The sequence below is a fragment of the Leptodactylus fuscus genome, chromosome 11, assembly GCF_031893055.1.
Source record: "Leptodactylus fuscus isolate aLepFus1 chromosome 11, aLepFus1.hap2, whole genome shotgun sequence".
In the NCBI taxonomy this organism is placed as follows: domain Eukaryota; kingdom Metazoa; phylum Chordata; class Amphibia; order Anura; family Leptodactylidae; genus Leptodactylus; species Leptodactylus fuscus.
Genome location: NC_134275.1, coordinates 43,063,182 through 43,079,126, shown reverse-complemented (window position 1 = coordinate 43,079,126; position 15,945 = coordinate 43,063,182). Strand labels below are relative to the sequence as shown.

The 15,945-nt window shown below is 43.5% G+C and overlaps 1 protein-coding gene across 1 annotated transcript; it reads left to right on the top strand.

Moving 5' to 3' along the window:
• Positions 1-843: 843 nt before the first annotated feature.
• Positions 844-15,312, top strand: ZBTB34 (zinc finger and BTB domain containing 34). Its single transcript, XM_075260124.1, has 2 exons — positions 844-928; positions 13,519-15,312. Exon 2 carries the CDS (start codon positions 13,539-13,541, stop codon positions 15,006-15,008), a length of 1,470 nt encoding a protein of 489 aa, XP_075116225.1. The 5' UTR covers positions 844-928; positions 13,519-13,538; the 3' UTR covers positions 15,009-15,312.
• Positions 15,313-15,945: the final 633 nt, after the last annotated feature.

The following is a 15,945-nucleotide window of genomic DNA, read 5'->3' as shown; positions in this document are numbered from 1 at the left end:
CATCGGCAGAGGGGCCCACCATTCTTACATTGATTTATGTAATCGGTCTGCGTCACCATGAATGATGGAAAATTCCTTAAGATCTCTTTATCGTCCTGCGACTCTTTCACCAATATTAGTGAATGGAGTTACATTGAGACTCCAAAGATGCTGCGACTTCTGGGGTCGATGGGCGACATGACAATCTTTAGTTTTGCAATGGGGGTGGTGGTCAAGGTTGCCCTAGACTTGATGGTGGAAAATTATTTAAAGGGATTGTAATATGACATTAGGGCTGGAAAGACACAAGTGTCAGGTTCCCAAGACAACCATAGAATAGGACTCGAATGCGACGCTTGCTGGGGAAGGGGTGAAATGTATTGTTGCCTTGGCAACTGTGCCATGTGGGGCGACTCTCCAATCTGGGGTTTAAGTACCTCTGGCAACAATGTTGTGCAATCTGTGGTGAAACTACAACTCCCAGCATGTCATGGCTGCTGATGCTTGACAAGGCATGCTGGGAATTGTAGTTTCTTACAGGCCATTGACATCTCAGGGTGGCAAACTGCACATGTGATCACCATCATGGCTGCCCCACTGAAGAAAGACACCTCAACTACCATAAAGAAGTAGAAGTTTGCCCTCCTGCCTCTAGCTAGGCTTCACATCACACCATTACTGTCCGCTTTACAGAGGTGTCCATAAAGTTTAATTTTTTTTTATTTTTTTTTTAAAAGCAGCACTTTAACCCCCTGGCTTGTGGTGACGAGGCGTGACTCGCAGAGATGGGCGTAGCTTGCAAGAGAGACGCCGACCCGGAAGTGGCCGCTGGGCGAGGCCTGAGAGCGTTTCCGGCAGCTGAGGAGAGAGGAGCGCCGCGTTAGGCCCCGGCACTGGCCGAGCTCCTCGGAGCTATGTGAAGTGGAGAGAAACGGCTTCTTCCAGGCAGGTGAGAACTTAACCCAATGTCTAGTGGAGGTAGAAGGATCCCGGCGACATCTCCTCCGGGGGTCTCACCCTCCCCCCTTTTCTTGTGTAGCTGCCGGCGCCGCGTATTAAAATTCTCCTAATGGGTGCCCTCCACTGGACACCCTGCGTCATTACAGGCTGTTCATAGAAAAGCACGGGATCCCTTCCCAAACCTTTAGGTACCCCGTCCTTACCCCAATCCCTGCTGCTACAAGAAGCCTTTTTCCCCCTAGACGTGCCCTCCACCCAGATCCAGGGCTGAGATGTCTAGCCCTGTACTCATTGCTGTATGCTATAGACCTTTCCCACATGTCCCTGTAATTCCCAACACCCTTATGTACCCCACTGGTTACTTAGTGTGTCAGAATCTTGCTCTCTGTGCAGTGATGGGCAGCCTTGACCAATCATACCTACTGATCAGATCATGTGACTGCGTTTGTTCCTGAAGTTAATGTACGATTGTAGCTTTTCTCCCAATTTAATAGGGTGTGCTTTCTTTTGTAGTGGTCTGTCATTTTGCTTTTGTGTTTTGGAATGCATGGGGTGATCGGTCAAATTGAAATCTCAAATTTATGGTCTGGTTGTCTGGGTCTGCTGGGAATTGTAGTTGCAGATTGAGAGTAGGAGACCTCTGGCTATTACTCCATCATCTTGGTCCTGCTTTTCCTAAATATATCATTACACAGGAGTTAATATTCCACCACAAATTCCCATGCAAACCACTCGGATTATGTTGTGTCCTGCACAGGATGTATGGATTCACGCTCAGTTTTGCAATTTAATTTCCATACCACAAGTGCATATACAGTGGACATTTCTTTGGCCTTCAGCTATTCCTCAAACCCCCCTCTTCCCCATAGACATGCATGGTGGTGACTTGTGAACCTTGATAGCAGTAAGATAGGTATGTTGAAATCCAGCTGCCTGATTCAACCCCCCTCCTCCCAATCATCTGCCCACAGGGAAAAAATTGGGATGTCCCTATACACCCTTATTTGAACCATTAAAGGAAACCCAGACTGTTAAGGTGCTCTGTGTAAATAACATGGGTAAAGACAACACGTAGGTGTAATTTTTGGTCCATAGTGTTTTTGATAGTCACCCCACCTCAGATGCTGCTCCGTATATAACAGCTTGATATATCAAAGAATCCTCTCACTGTGCATGTAAGACATTTATATGCAGACCTTTGGCAGATCCAGCTAAATTTGGTGAAATCTGCAGACTTATTAATAAGGTATATGTAATATTAATAAGGTATATGTTATACTGCTAAAATGAGCTGGATCTGCAGATTCAACTTCTATTGTGTGTGGGGCCTGGTTTAGATAAGTGGTTTTAGTTAACTGATGTTGCTTACTTTCTGTAAAAGGATCCTACATCTTATCCATCTTGTAAATAGATGGTATATCAGTAAGATAAGCTGTCCCTTTAGTTGGTGGCGGTCCACCTTCTGAAGCTTTGAGAATGAAGGGACTCTAATGTTGCTGCGCTTTGTCCTCTTCTAATATTCACTACACAGTAGTGCCCTGGCTGTGCAGGCATCTGTAACCATCCATAGTCACTCTCTCCCAATCTTTAGCTCCTTGTACAGCCAGATGGGTCAGGGGACACAGCTCAGCACCAGAGTTGAGTCCTCTTTATTCTCAGGGGTTTGACCTCCCACTGATCATAATATAATGGCCGATATGGATTTTTCATTCTACTGCCTTATCCACAACATAGGTCATCAGTATGTGATATGTGGAGTACTGGCACCCTGACCCCACACAGATCAGCTGTTTCTGCATTGACTGGGTACTAGAAGCTGTTGCAGTGGGCAGGGAGTGTTGCTCCTTTTCAAGTAAGAAAAGGGCTGCAGCCCTGTCTAGTATATGGCGGTGAGCCTGCACATGCTCTCCAACCATTGCTGCAGCTTCCAGATGCTGATGGATCAGCTGATCTGTGCAGTGTCCCGGAATTGGACCGACACAAATCACATACTGATATGTTCTGTACAGGCTAGAAACCCCTTTAAAAGCCTATCCTGTCCTCACTATGCAAATGACAGTTTCAGACACATAGTAGATGATCCATGGATCCTGCTGCAATCACATTGGCTGCAAAGAGCAATTACTACATCTTACTTTGCACCAGTCAGATTCCAACTCTTTTTCAGATGCTTTTTGGAAATATATTGGTTAACACTTTGAAACTAAGATTTTTTTTGGTGTTCCCGTTGTTAATTTTGCCTAAAGCAGGAACAGATACCATCAAAAGGGAAGACAGTTCTTTTTCTTGGGTGTGGCAATGGGGATTCTTTGGTTAAAATGAAAAAATACAGTTCTCATGTAATGCATGTGTAAGAAATCTCTGGGGTTGGGGCAGCACCGTGACATTTGGTCATGCATCAGATGCAGTATAGTCACCAGTTTAACTTCCATACAACCTCAAGGTTTCCCTATGGGTGTAAAGATTTATACATTCATAATCTTTTCTTTTTTTTGCCATGTTGTTTGCAAATTTTGTTTTCCAAAGAGAAACTTTGGGGATGCAATAGTCCTAGCATTCACATTGCGACCATGTGCTCGTAGAAGAATCACAACACACATTTATGCAGGACATGATGCTGATCTAATATGTATGGGGTCTTCTGACTCTCCTGCTAAGTACAGTTTGATAACATGTCTGTACTTTGCTCCAGTGAAAGATAAGTTTCCACTATACATGTTCAATAGGGAAGTTTTCCCTGTTAGGAAAAAAAAAAGTACACTCGACCAAGTCAAATTGCTGCAGTAGCCATAAAGCCCGGCCAGTCTTCACACTTTCCATTTGCCATTCATGTTTCACCAGTGTTATTGCTTCCGGTGGGTTTATATACAACTTTCAAGATCTTTATGACCCTGCACATATATAGTTATTGATGCAATTGAAGATCAAATTGATAATTACTGCCAACGTAGTCCGGCGCCTTCCCAAAATGTCCACATCCCATTTCAGATTGCTTCTGTATAGCCTGGTTTTAGTGTCCAAATCCCCTAAAATATTGCAAGATCTTGCCTAAATCTGAAAATACCACAGCAGCTTATATCCCTGGTTTGGCTATAAACTTTACCCCCCTGAGCTATCATGCATTCCTTGAACCTGGTCTTCTCAAGTTACATCTCCTCCACCCCTACGGCTGCTCTTTGCAAGGCTAGAAGCTGGCCAACCTGACCACCTTTCAATTGCCAAATAGTTGAGTGTGAAAGTTCCCCCCTCCCCCAGATCAAAGACTCTTGTAACATGAAGGTCTTCCAAGTGATCTTTTGCAAGGCCCAATACTCTTGGAGCCATTTCTTACCACCTTCCAGAGCTTGGGGCCATACGTTGTGCTCACTTGCTTGGTGCACATTTCCAGGCAGCTGTGAGGCTTTCATCTTGCCTGTCCTCTACCTCCGCGCTCATTCGTTCCATGTGCTCTTTGAAGTTCATCTTCTACATCAAAGTTGCTTCTACCCTTTTAGTGTAGCTGTTTACCAGACGCGTGTTGTTTCAGCCACATGTGTTGTGTGTTATTCTGGGTAATACTTTTAAGGTGCGGGGTGGTTGTATGGCGCAGGCTGAGAATTGATAACATGTTCTGTAGTGTTTCTCATATAGCTGTACAGGCACATATGGTTACACAAGTAATGTACTTAGTACCTCCAGCCCTTCCCCCATACTTGGAATTTCGGCTCACTGGTATGTTCTCCTGCAGTCAGTATAGCACCTTTTACACCGACATCTGTCCACAGTTGGTGTCACCATTTTCCTCCTGACATGCCGAAGACTACACATAGTAATGATGTAATCTGTGAGTTAGGCAGGGTTCACACTACTGTTGGATTCCGTTATGAAGGTGTCTGTTTAAAAAAACAAAAAACAAGCGGACAGTAACTGATGGTCCATTGCCATAGATTTCAATGTTAGAAAAAAAAAAAGGACAGCAAGTGTCCGTTATTTTTTTAACGGACAGAAAAGTCCTGCAAGTCCCCTGGAAAAAAAACGGACTTGGGTGTAAACGGACACAAGATGAAATCCCATTGAAATGAGTGGAAATTTTAATGGACTACTGACGATTCAGCTAGTGACCCTTGCTAAAATCTTGTAACGGACACTGCTGATGGTCACCAATGGTAGTGTGAACGCCCCCTTATAAGTTATTTTACCCAAAAATCTATTCCACTTGATGGTGCAGGGGTTGGTCAGTATATACTGCTATGTTATCTAGGGCATTAAGAAGGTGCCATGCTTTATCTGTTTGTGCCTATTTTCTGTGGATTTTAAAGGGGTCTTCTGATCTGAGTGGTTTTTACAATGTGCCATTACTTTATGGTTGGAAGCGATGCAACCTCTGGGGCCTCACTGATCCTGAGATTGAAGCACACGGAGCTGATTTCGAATTGGTTTGAAGTGAATTGCAGCTAGGCTCATAACCATACACAGGGAAATCTCAGGATTTGTGGAGGTCCTATAGACTGGACCCAACCCGATTATAAAGGCTTCATGACACAACAATGTGTGTGGGTCCATAAACAATGAAATAGATTGTATCCCCTGCTACCTCTTGTGTCACCCCCCTCTACCTCATAGATTGTAAGCTCTTTTGAGCAGGGCCCTCAGTCCCATTGTGTGAAATGACGTTCTTTGTTATGTATGTCTGTATCTGAACCCTATAAATTGTACAGTGCTGCGGAATATGTTGGCGCTATATAAATAAAATGTATTATATTATTATTATTGTATATTTGTGTCATCCATGGTTTTCATGAACCTTATTAAGAATAGAGGCACCTTAAAAACCATGGGACCATAGAAATGAGTGGGTTTGCATACTATCCATTATAACAGATTTGTAAAAATGGATGGTCTCAGGACCAAAACTGTGGTCATATGCGTGAAGCATAGCCAATTATATCTTGAGATAGGGTGTCAGATATGGATAGACATTGGCTGTCTTAATTTGGACAGAGACCACTTTGGTCGCGATTTCCCTTTGCCTGGATTACAGCTAATGAAAATGAGCGTTTATTGGGTTGTAACGTGCAATTTGTGAAAAGTCAGTGGAGTTCTAAACCTGCTAGCTTTCTGGCAACTCCCATGTTGCAGCAATTTGTGGGTCTCAATGTGATAACACTTGTAGTCGATGGTTGTAATGCACACAACGTGACACCGCAGTCCTTGCTTTTGTGAACAACTTTCTTCAGGCTTGCTGAACAAAATGACTTATGGAAGCTACCATTAATGTCACTTGTGGTCCCTGTAGGGAAGAAAGACCACGAGTCACCTTGTACCATCATAAAGAAGGCTGGAAATTCTGCTAAATTTTCAAAGACTGTCTAGCTGCCTAGTCTAGCTTCATGGGGTTCTCCATAGATGTCATTCTTTTGAAATTTCCCTTTGGTTATTACCTTTTACAAGGTCTCGCTTGCTGTATTGAATAGCCACTTTCTCAAGCTTCAGTCCCATATGTGTTTTTTAAGGTCTTTTTGATCGTGGCTTTTCCTTGAGCACCTTGGATGTAGCTTTTCTTAAGGAATTAGTTACCTTTGTCCTAATGCCATTCAAGCAGCCACAGCAAGATGTTAGATCTGCAGCGGGTTGAATATATTTCCCTGTACATCTCAGGAATTTCGCCGCTGTATAGTAGGTAAACATGGCAGAAATCACAGTATAGAGTCAAACAAAGCGTCTTCATTACTGCTGTACTGCTTAATCCCCTTCCTGTATGGCACATACAACTGAGTCTCTGATGGTATATATTAGAACAAAGGCTCTGCATCCCCTTGAATTTGATTGCATGGCGACGGGCACATTTGCAGCACTGCAAAAAGTCCAAAGAGTATGGATTATTTACAGTCAGACGCATAGCGCCAGGCTGGCACAGGGAACCGGCGATCCATGAGTCTGTTCATGTCCCAGTGCCAGAATAGGAAATCAGTTGGCCAAGGTGACGCAGCCAAGGCATAGATTAGGGATTGTGGTGCACATTTGATGCAGGAAAGGGCCTCATGCACCTCAATATTATCCTTCTGCACAAAAATGAATACCCCCCTCCCCCACTGTGTCAATGTGCAAATTGCAACACTGCCACTTGTAGCTATTATGAATGCAGCAATATCTTGCAATCTGTGGCTGCGTGGTGGACATCGTGGCAAAATTCGCCATGTTGCTCTAGCCTCAAAGGGCTCAAATTTAGCAGCTTACTGTTAATAAAGGCTGTAATTGTAGCCCCTGTAGATTTATCTGGTGAAAAACAGTCTTCATGTTTTAGTTCTTTCTGCCCCAGGTCTAGTTTTGTATGTTAGGTGAGGACAAGGTTTTTGTTTTTTTTCAGTTTTTTTGTCTTCATCTATTTGGAAGACCTGACATCACTTTTATTGGTAAGCTAAGACTGACAGGATTCCAGACTCTTAGCAGGTCGGAACTAGCAGACTGATAACTCAGCAATCCTGCAGGACGCCAAAAACTAAAACATACATTGTGAAGGTAATCCACTCCGGCCAGAGATCAATATCCACTTAACCTGTTCTACCCTGAAAAATTTGGAGATAGCTTCTGACCCCTCTCTGTAGGATCATTTCCCTGTCTTGTGAACTCATTCTAAGATTTGGCTGTCTTGAGTCCGAATCTAGTGTTTGTCTCTGTTGTAGGTATACATCTGGAAGAATCTTGATAGAATCCTGCAGGATATTCCACTGTAGAGGCCTTTATGTCCCCAATGCAGCCCCTCACCATAATAAATGCTGTTGATAAGGTTTGTGTCAGGGAATTAAAAATAATGCTGTCGCCTGTGTGATACTACTGCTTCAGATCCAAACTGAATGGAGTGCCACCCTGTTGGCAGCCATTTTACCGAAGACTAGGCTACCTCTGCTGCCCCTTACGGTAAAGCTCTATTGAGGTCCCCCATCACCAGGGAACCCTGAAGAGTCTGCTTACCGAAGGCTGGTGATAGATGTCATACAGGGATATCTATCACCCATAGGCACTTATGGCCTCCATTACATTTTTTACTGAACCCTGCAGGATAGAATATTGTAATATTTGACATATATATCACTCTTCTGACCTCTGCCTGATAGTATAAGCCTATAGACATGTTTTGCATGGCTGTCGGAAGCTTTCCCTATTCCTTCTGTGCCCTGATTCTGCTTGATGGGAAACACTTAAGTCAATCACTAGTCACGGTGGGTCACCTCAGCCAGTGGTTCACATCCCCCTACTGTCCTCTCCTTGCTGTAGCCTATATTCACACAACCAAGGTTCATAGCTTACATAGCTGTCAATTCACCTTCAAAGTGCATGCTCTAATTTTGGATGAATCATAAACTCTTACTTCATTTTCACAGACCCTACTTTTTCTATTCAAGGTCAGTGGGACCCAATGAGAAGAAGAAAAAAAAACCCAAAACTGAATGGCAGCTCAGGGTTCGTTCACATCTGCGCCCAGGGCAGGAGACTGAAACCTCCCGGCATCTTACAAACGCATTCATTTGAATGGGTTTGAAAAGTGTCCGGCTGTGGGCGCCGGTGAGCGTTTTATGCTCTCCGCGGCGAAACTTTTTTTTTTTTTTTAAACTGGACACAGTGTTGGACGTGCAGTACTCTGTGTCCGGTTTTAAAATAAAACTGTTTCGCCACGGAGAGCATAAAACGCTCACAGCCGGACTCGGCATGACAGGTTTCCGTCTTCTGCATGCAGAAGACGGAAACCTGAGAAACCCAGGGTCAGCCAAGAATCAACACGATCCTGTGAATATAGTTTTATTTTTAAAAACTGCATTGAATAACGAGTGTGAATACATGCTAAAACTGCTGGGTACCTGCAAAATTGTACAGCCAGTAATAGTCAGTTGAAATCTGTGCCGGCATGTAGTTTGGCGTGGTTTTTGGGTTGGCATGGTCTTTGCAACGTCAGTCTTAAGGGTGCATTCACACTGAGTAAACGCTAGCTTATTTTGTAGAGTAAAATTACACTTGTAAATTTTGCTATCCCATTGACTTCAATGATATTTTACAAGCGTATTTTTACAGGCGTATTTTTTACTGGCGTATTTTTACACTTGTAAAAAAAATATCATTGAAGTCAATGGGATAGCAAAATTTACAAGTGTAATTTTACTCTACAAAATAAGCTAGCGTTTACTCAGTGTGAATGCACCCTTAGCCTGTAAGCTTCTCCACGTCTGTTATCCCATTGATGCTCTCTAGTGTACACATTAGCATAGTATACTGAGTAGTATCATGTGAGTTTACACAGTTATGTATATTCATATTTGAATTGCATATGGTTTCTGTTGTTAGTCTTACACCTGCTGACTTCCATCTGACCTACTTGAGAAAAACAAAAATAACGGAGTTGCTGGATCGGTTGTATGGTGGATTCTGACAGCACCAGTGGACCCCATTAACTATAATATGGGCAGACTGGTTTCTATCAGAGAGTTCAGCAGCCTGCCACAGAACAGCCCAGCATATGGTGCTATTTTGTCCAGCATTTTTGACAGCGGCTTTTAATGGGATCTATTAGGGTGCGTTTGCACAGTGTAGATTTTGTGGCACGCATTTCTGTGACTCTCATTCCCCCCCCGAGTGTGATTTGCATGTCCTTGCCACCAAAGCAACTCTATTCAGTTAAAGGGGTTTCCGAATCTTTTTAGGCTCCTGATCGGAGGTAACACTGGGCCACTCTGCGTCCTCACTTCTCTCTAGTTTTGATTGGTAGTTACCTCTGTTATGGGGCTGGCAAACTCTAGTAAAGCCATCTCTCACAGCTCCTGTAACTAGTTGTGAACATGAAGTAGGGAAGGAGCGACCTGGTTTCTAATTCCAATCACAGGACCTCGGATCAGAACCAGACTTGAAACCCCAAGGTACAGTCTAAAATCCCGGGAGGTTGTAAATCTAGCAAGTCTCCTTGGAGAACCACTTTAAATGGAACTGATTTTCGTCCCTGTAACTGAATGTGCCACATGTGAAGCCACTGATGTGGTTGTGTAGGGTGGAGTTGCACGAAGAGCCTTAGTCCTGAACCACAGGAGCTAGGGAATTGCTATTTAGGGATTTTCTGGTGTATTCCCTCAGATGGCTGTGAGGTGGGGCTAGAGTTTGGCAGCTATACTGTACTGTACACAGAAATGGTTAAGCTAATGTCTGGTTTCATTGTGTAGGCAACTGGTTTAACCTGAAAAGGCTGGCTCATTGCTTGAAAGCCTGCAAGGTTTTGCGAGATGCATGCCATGTAGATCAGTTTGCTGCGGGAAGTTACATTGGCTACTTGTGTTCTTTGTATCAGCTCCCTACAGGGGAAATGTTGTACCTATGGCAAGTATTGGATAGGCCTGGTCTGGAAAAATCATTGACCCAGAGAGGTAAGTGTCAAATTGAGGACCACCACTTATGATGTCCAGGGCTGTAGAGTCTGAGTTGGTGCCAGCTTTGGCTTGCCAACTACGGCTTCAAAATAAAATATTAAATTATATTTTATGTAATTATTGTATTGTTTAATTAGGTGTATAGTTTGTTGCATATTCACGTTCATTGGAGTTCCTTCACTGGCTTTGATGTTTGTGAATTGGGGTTTGGCCCACTGACCACACAGCCCTGAAGAAGTGTGTATACTCTGATGGGCCATATGGAATAGGGTTTGTCTTCTGGACCACCACCCCTTTGTGGCATCAGCTGGTTGCTGTGTTTTCAGTCACTGCGGTGACTGTGAACAAATGGGTGACCAAGTAACACTTGCTCATACTCCGCCTAGGGACTTATTCCCACGACCGTGTTTTGTCCGTTTTTCTGGTCTGATTCAAGAGAGAGGCATGAAAAGCAACATGGAGAGATCTGGTGCTGTGAATTTCCTAACAGCTGGATCACTACAGTACAGAGCTGACACAAAGCTGTGAGTTTGGTAAAGTAGCATTGGAGCTCACTTGGTCATAACCACTTAAGTACATGTGTTCAGCCTGGGATACATAGGCCACATACAGACAGTTTTATGGATGGAATGTGGTCGTCTGAATAAGTCCCAAGTGAATAAGAGACATTTTGCAGTGGCTTCCTGATTGTTAGGGGGGCTCTTGCTGGGGGACCCTACCTCTATAGCGTGCCTGCCATGGCTCATCCGTCTACGGCAGGTAATAGCCAGAATGTGAAGGTTGCACAAGTCACCGTGGTGTGCATTTAATCATAGGAAGTGTTCTCAAGTGACATGTTGCATTGTAAGCTATGAAGTATAGTGTGTGTGTGTGTATATATATATATATATATATATATATATATATATATGTGTGTGTGTGCTATATATTATGGTTTGAATGGCGCACGTGTCATGCAGCTTCACTGTTAAATATGGCGATCTTCATTCTGCTACTTCCAGCATTGCGATTGTATTTTTACATTTGCAGAAATCTGCTCTCCTTGCCGGCTTTGAACATAATACGCAGCAGATGAAAATGACTTTTCACATCTATGCAAATACATTAATGCGGCAAGAATGTCTGAATTTCAATGTATTCTCCATGAATATCAATATCTGTTTAGAGAAGCGCAGGAAGGAAAATAAAAAGCTCCGCCGTCTGTCTCCCACCCAGTTAACCTACTTTACTGCAGAAACCCGAATATTCTTGCACACGTCAGTGGATTTGCAGGCGATCGTCTTAGTTAGAAAATCCCAGGGGCAATTAGTTTTTATTGTTTAGGGGGGAATAAAGAAATATGGAAGAAAAGCCATTGTGCGCTTATTTAACCATCGGCATGCTGCGCTGCTGATTGTCATTGTCCCTTACACACAGAAGAATATTAGTCATTAGTCTGGATACAATAACATTTCTCTACATCGCTGGCTGGGTAACATAAATAAGATTCCTTTGCTGCTGATTAATAATGGTGCGATGTGGCGTTATCCTCCGCATCTTGTAACTGTGCCACCGCTAATCTCTGATAATTTCCTGGGTGATAAGTGGCTTCAATTCCGTCTGGTTACCTCTCTGTACAGTGCAGCTGCTGAATATCACTGTATCTAGACTGCAAGAAGAGTCCATAGGTCAACAGATATGTCTCGCTTATATAGTACGTGTTAGTACTTGCAGCAGAATACAAGAGTAGAACAGGGTGGAAGGAGAAGGGTGACATTCAAAAATCACTGCCTTAAAGGGATATCCCATCTCATAAAGTAATGCCATATTAGTAGGATAGGTAGTCTTGACATGTGCATCCCCTCGTCTATCCTGAGAATAAAGTGGCTGCAGCCCCTTTACTGTTTATCCATGCACAGCAGAACCCCTGGCCTGGAAACTGCAGCCAGTCCTATTCATTTATTATACCATCACAGTCAGGTGTATCATTGTGCAGACTCCCTTCATACTTATGACTGGCGAGGTCCCAGAGATTGGACCATCACTAACTGTAAAGTGAAGGTGTGTTCTAGTCATGAGGTTAAGTTGGAAACAATTGGTGGCAAAGAATAAAAGAAGCAATATATCTTGTTACGAATTCCCTGCTGCTCTCATTTTACTGCTTACTTGGTCCCTCGTGATCTCTACTTTCTGGTTTTGCCTTGACACACAACACACTGTTCAGGCAGTCAGTGGCTGGGGCAGGTCACCGCTTTGTAGAACCCTTTTTAATTTTGACTACTCCGCAGAAATAGGAACCCTGCACTATGCTGAGGAGGCCCAATAGGCCGAAACAGCGCTGTCCATACCTGGGAATCTGTTGCTTTTGGAATAGAAATACTAATTTGGCAATTAAATCCGCCTCATGACAGTAGACTTTTTAACTGAGTCATGCATGATGTTAAGGATGCTGCCCTCTAGAGGGCGGCATACAGAGTGCACTGTTCTCCTAATTACATCCTGGAGAATAGATTTGCATATTTTTTACCCAGAATCCCTAGCAGAGCAAGATTGACTTGTAAGTCTCCGTACTGCCTATGTAGGCACACACTCTCCCTGATGTACGATTATCCCCTGACCCTACTCCACAGAAGTATAGGCCCCCCCCCTACCATTGAAAAGCAACTATTCCCCTCACCCCACCCCTCACTATAGCTTATCCCCATTTATAGGTGTTCTCCAGGGAGTGTTTTAATATTTCTTCTATGGTTGTCTTTCCAGACTACTTCTTAGACCCCGGTCACATGGCCAGAACTAACATCTGACCCTTAGTTCTCTTTGACTTCTCCCTAATCTCTTGGGTTCACTGTTACCTGTACAATGGAGGTACGCTTCACAAAAAAATAAAATTATAATCTGTACTATGGGGTCAACCTGTCCCCATAGTACAGATCCAGTGAACCCTGTAGAGGGGGTGGAACTGGAAAGACTCCAGTGCTGTTTCCTATTATGGGACCCAAGCATGTGATTCACAAATAGAACTACGGAGAAAGTACTGAGTTATTGAGACACTCCCTGGAGCACCCGTTAAAGTGCAGACATTGGTCAGTGTCTTGGGGTTCAAACTTGTTTGCATATCATTGATGGTAGTAATGTATGCCATGCCGCTCATAATATTGACCAGTTGTGTTTTTCATTGAACCTCATGGTGTGACTTTTCTTTTGTTTTTTCTAGAAACTTGTTCACCAGGCAAGATGGACAGCAACAGCTTCATCCAGTTTGATGTGCCGGAGTACAGTAGTACAGTCCTAAACCAGCTCAATGAGCTTCGTATGCAGGGAAAGTTGTGCGACATAATCGTCCACATTCAAGGTCAGCCTTTCCGCGCACACAAGGCAGTCCTTGCCGCCAGCTCTCCTTATTTCCGTGACCATTCAGCGCTAAGTACCATGAGTGGCCTAACGATATCGGTTATCAAAAACCCCAATGTTTTTGAACAATTACTGTCATTTTGCTACACTGGAAGAATGTCCGTACAGCTAAAGGATGTTGTGAGCTTCCTAACTGCAGCCAGCTTTCTCCAAATGCAATGTGTCATCGACAAGTGCACCCAGATCCTAGAGAGCATCCACTCAAAAATTAGTGTGGTAGGAGTAGGTGGAGAAGACGGTCAAAGTAACCATAATGGTATCAAGGATGATAGTTACTTTGCAAACCCAGTGGACATATCTCCTCCCTATAGTGGGCATGTGAGACAGTCGATTGTAAGTAATGACCTAAAAATGGAAGGCATGGCCAACAAAAGTCTAAGGAACCGTCCTCAAGAAGAGGGGCAGTCGGACAGAGGCAGCAGCGGCAGCATTTCAGAACACGAAATTCAGATAGAAGGAGAACCTGAACATGCCGACATAGTAAGAGAGAATCAAATAACGGAAGTTAAAGTGAAAACCGAGAAGTCGGATCGGCCAAGTTGCTCTGACAGCTCCTCGCTTGGTGATGACGGCTACCACACTGAAATGGTTGATGGAGAGCAAGTGGTGACATTGAATGTAGGTTCCTACGGGTCTGTATTGCAACATGCATATTCCTATTCACAAGCTGCTTCCCAAACTACCAACATATCCGAGCCCTATGGTAGCGTGAGCAACTCTAGTCCTTCCAGATCCATGTTGAGCTGCTATCGAGGTGGCCGTGTACGCCCAAAGCGAGCATCGCAGATAACCAGCGAGGTGCAAAATGTCATCCAAAGTCCTGAAAATGAAACGGTTGTGAGCACACCAGCTTACGAGAACAGCCCACGCGAGAGGTCAACTCGAGGCTACTGGCATCCATACAATGAGAGACTCATCTGCATCTACTGTGGCAAGACTTTCAACCAAAAGGGGAGTCTTGATCGTCACATGCGTCTTCATATGGGCATCACCCCTTTTGTATGCAAGTTTTGTGGCAAGAAATACACGCGCAAAGACCAACTGGAGTACCACATACGAGGGCATACGGATGACAAGCCTTTCCGGTGTGAAGTTTGTGGCAAGTGCTTCCCCTTCCAAGGCACGCTCAATCAACATTTACGGAAAAACCACCCAGGGGTGGCAGAGGTGAGGAACCGGATCGAGTCGCCCGAGAGAACAGAAGCTTTCGTAGACCAAAGTGATGTTTCAGTACCAGAAGTGAACATGGACTCGAGTATTGAGATTCACGCAGTCACTACCACACCTGAATAACTACATGCCACCGCACACTGTACAAAGCACACAACGTTAACTAATGCCTATTTTTACTACTTTACTGCTTATTTGGTAATCTCTTTAGTACAGCGAACGCTACTCTTAACCCATTTGTCCTTTTGGAATGCTTCTTGGTAATACAGAGACTTTATAAGATACTTGGGTGATACACTAAATGTATGTGTTTTACATTGGGATTTTTTTTTTTTCTTTTTGCTTTTGTAAGGAGACAGGGTACATTTGCACTCCTGAAGAAGCATATTGTTAGAGACAAAAAGTGAGGGTTTTTTTTTTTCCTTTGTGAATTCTATTTTATCGTAATGAAAATGTTTATTAAGAAATTCTATATCTGTAAGGGTTTTTTTTTTGTTTGTTTGTTTTTTTCCGAATGGCTGCATTGCAAGGTTGTATTGGAAAACTTGGGGTCTTGTCTCATAGGAACAATGCAACTTACTGAAATCTACTGTAATGTTTTTGGTTTTTTTTTTCTTCATTTCAGTAAATTTGTAAACCTCCCAAGAGACAGTTCATATCTCAAGAAAGTTCACCTTTGCCATGAACTGCTTTACTTTAGACCAGGGGTAGGGAACGTATGGCTCTCCAGCTGTTGCAAAACTACAACTCCCAGCATGCATACTGGCTCTGCTGTTCTGGGAACTCCCATGGAAGTGAATGGAGCATGCTGGGAGTTGCAGTTTCACAGCAGCTGGAGAGCCAAAGGTTCCCTACCCCTGCTTTAGACTGATGTGGAGGCTCACATGATCAGAGGGTCTACAGCAAATTGTGATGGTTCAGCACATCAACTTCTTTTGTGTTTTCTCCTTATCAATTTCCACAGTTCTAAAGAACAGGTAGCTAGTGTGTCTAGAAACTTGCAAAAGATTTTTATTTTTTTTATTTTTTTTTTGACGATCATTATTTGGCTACTGAGTGA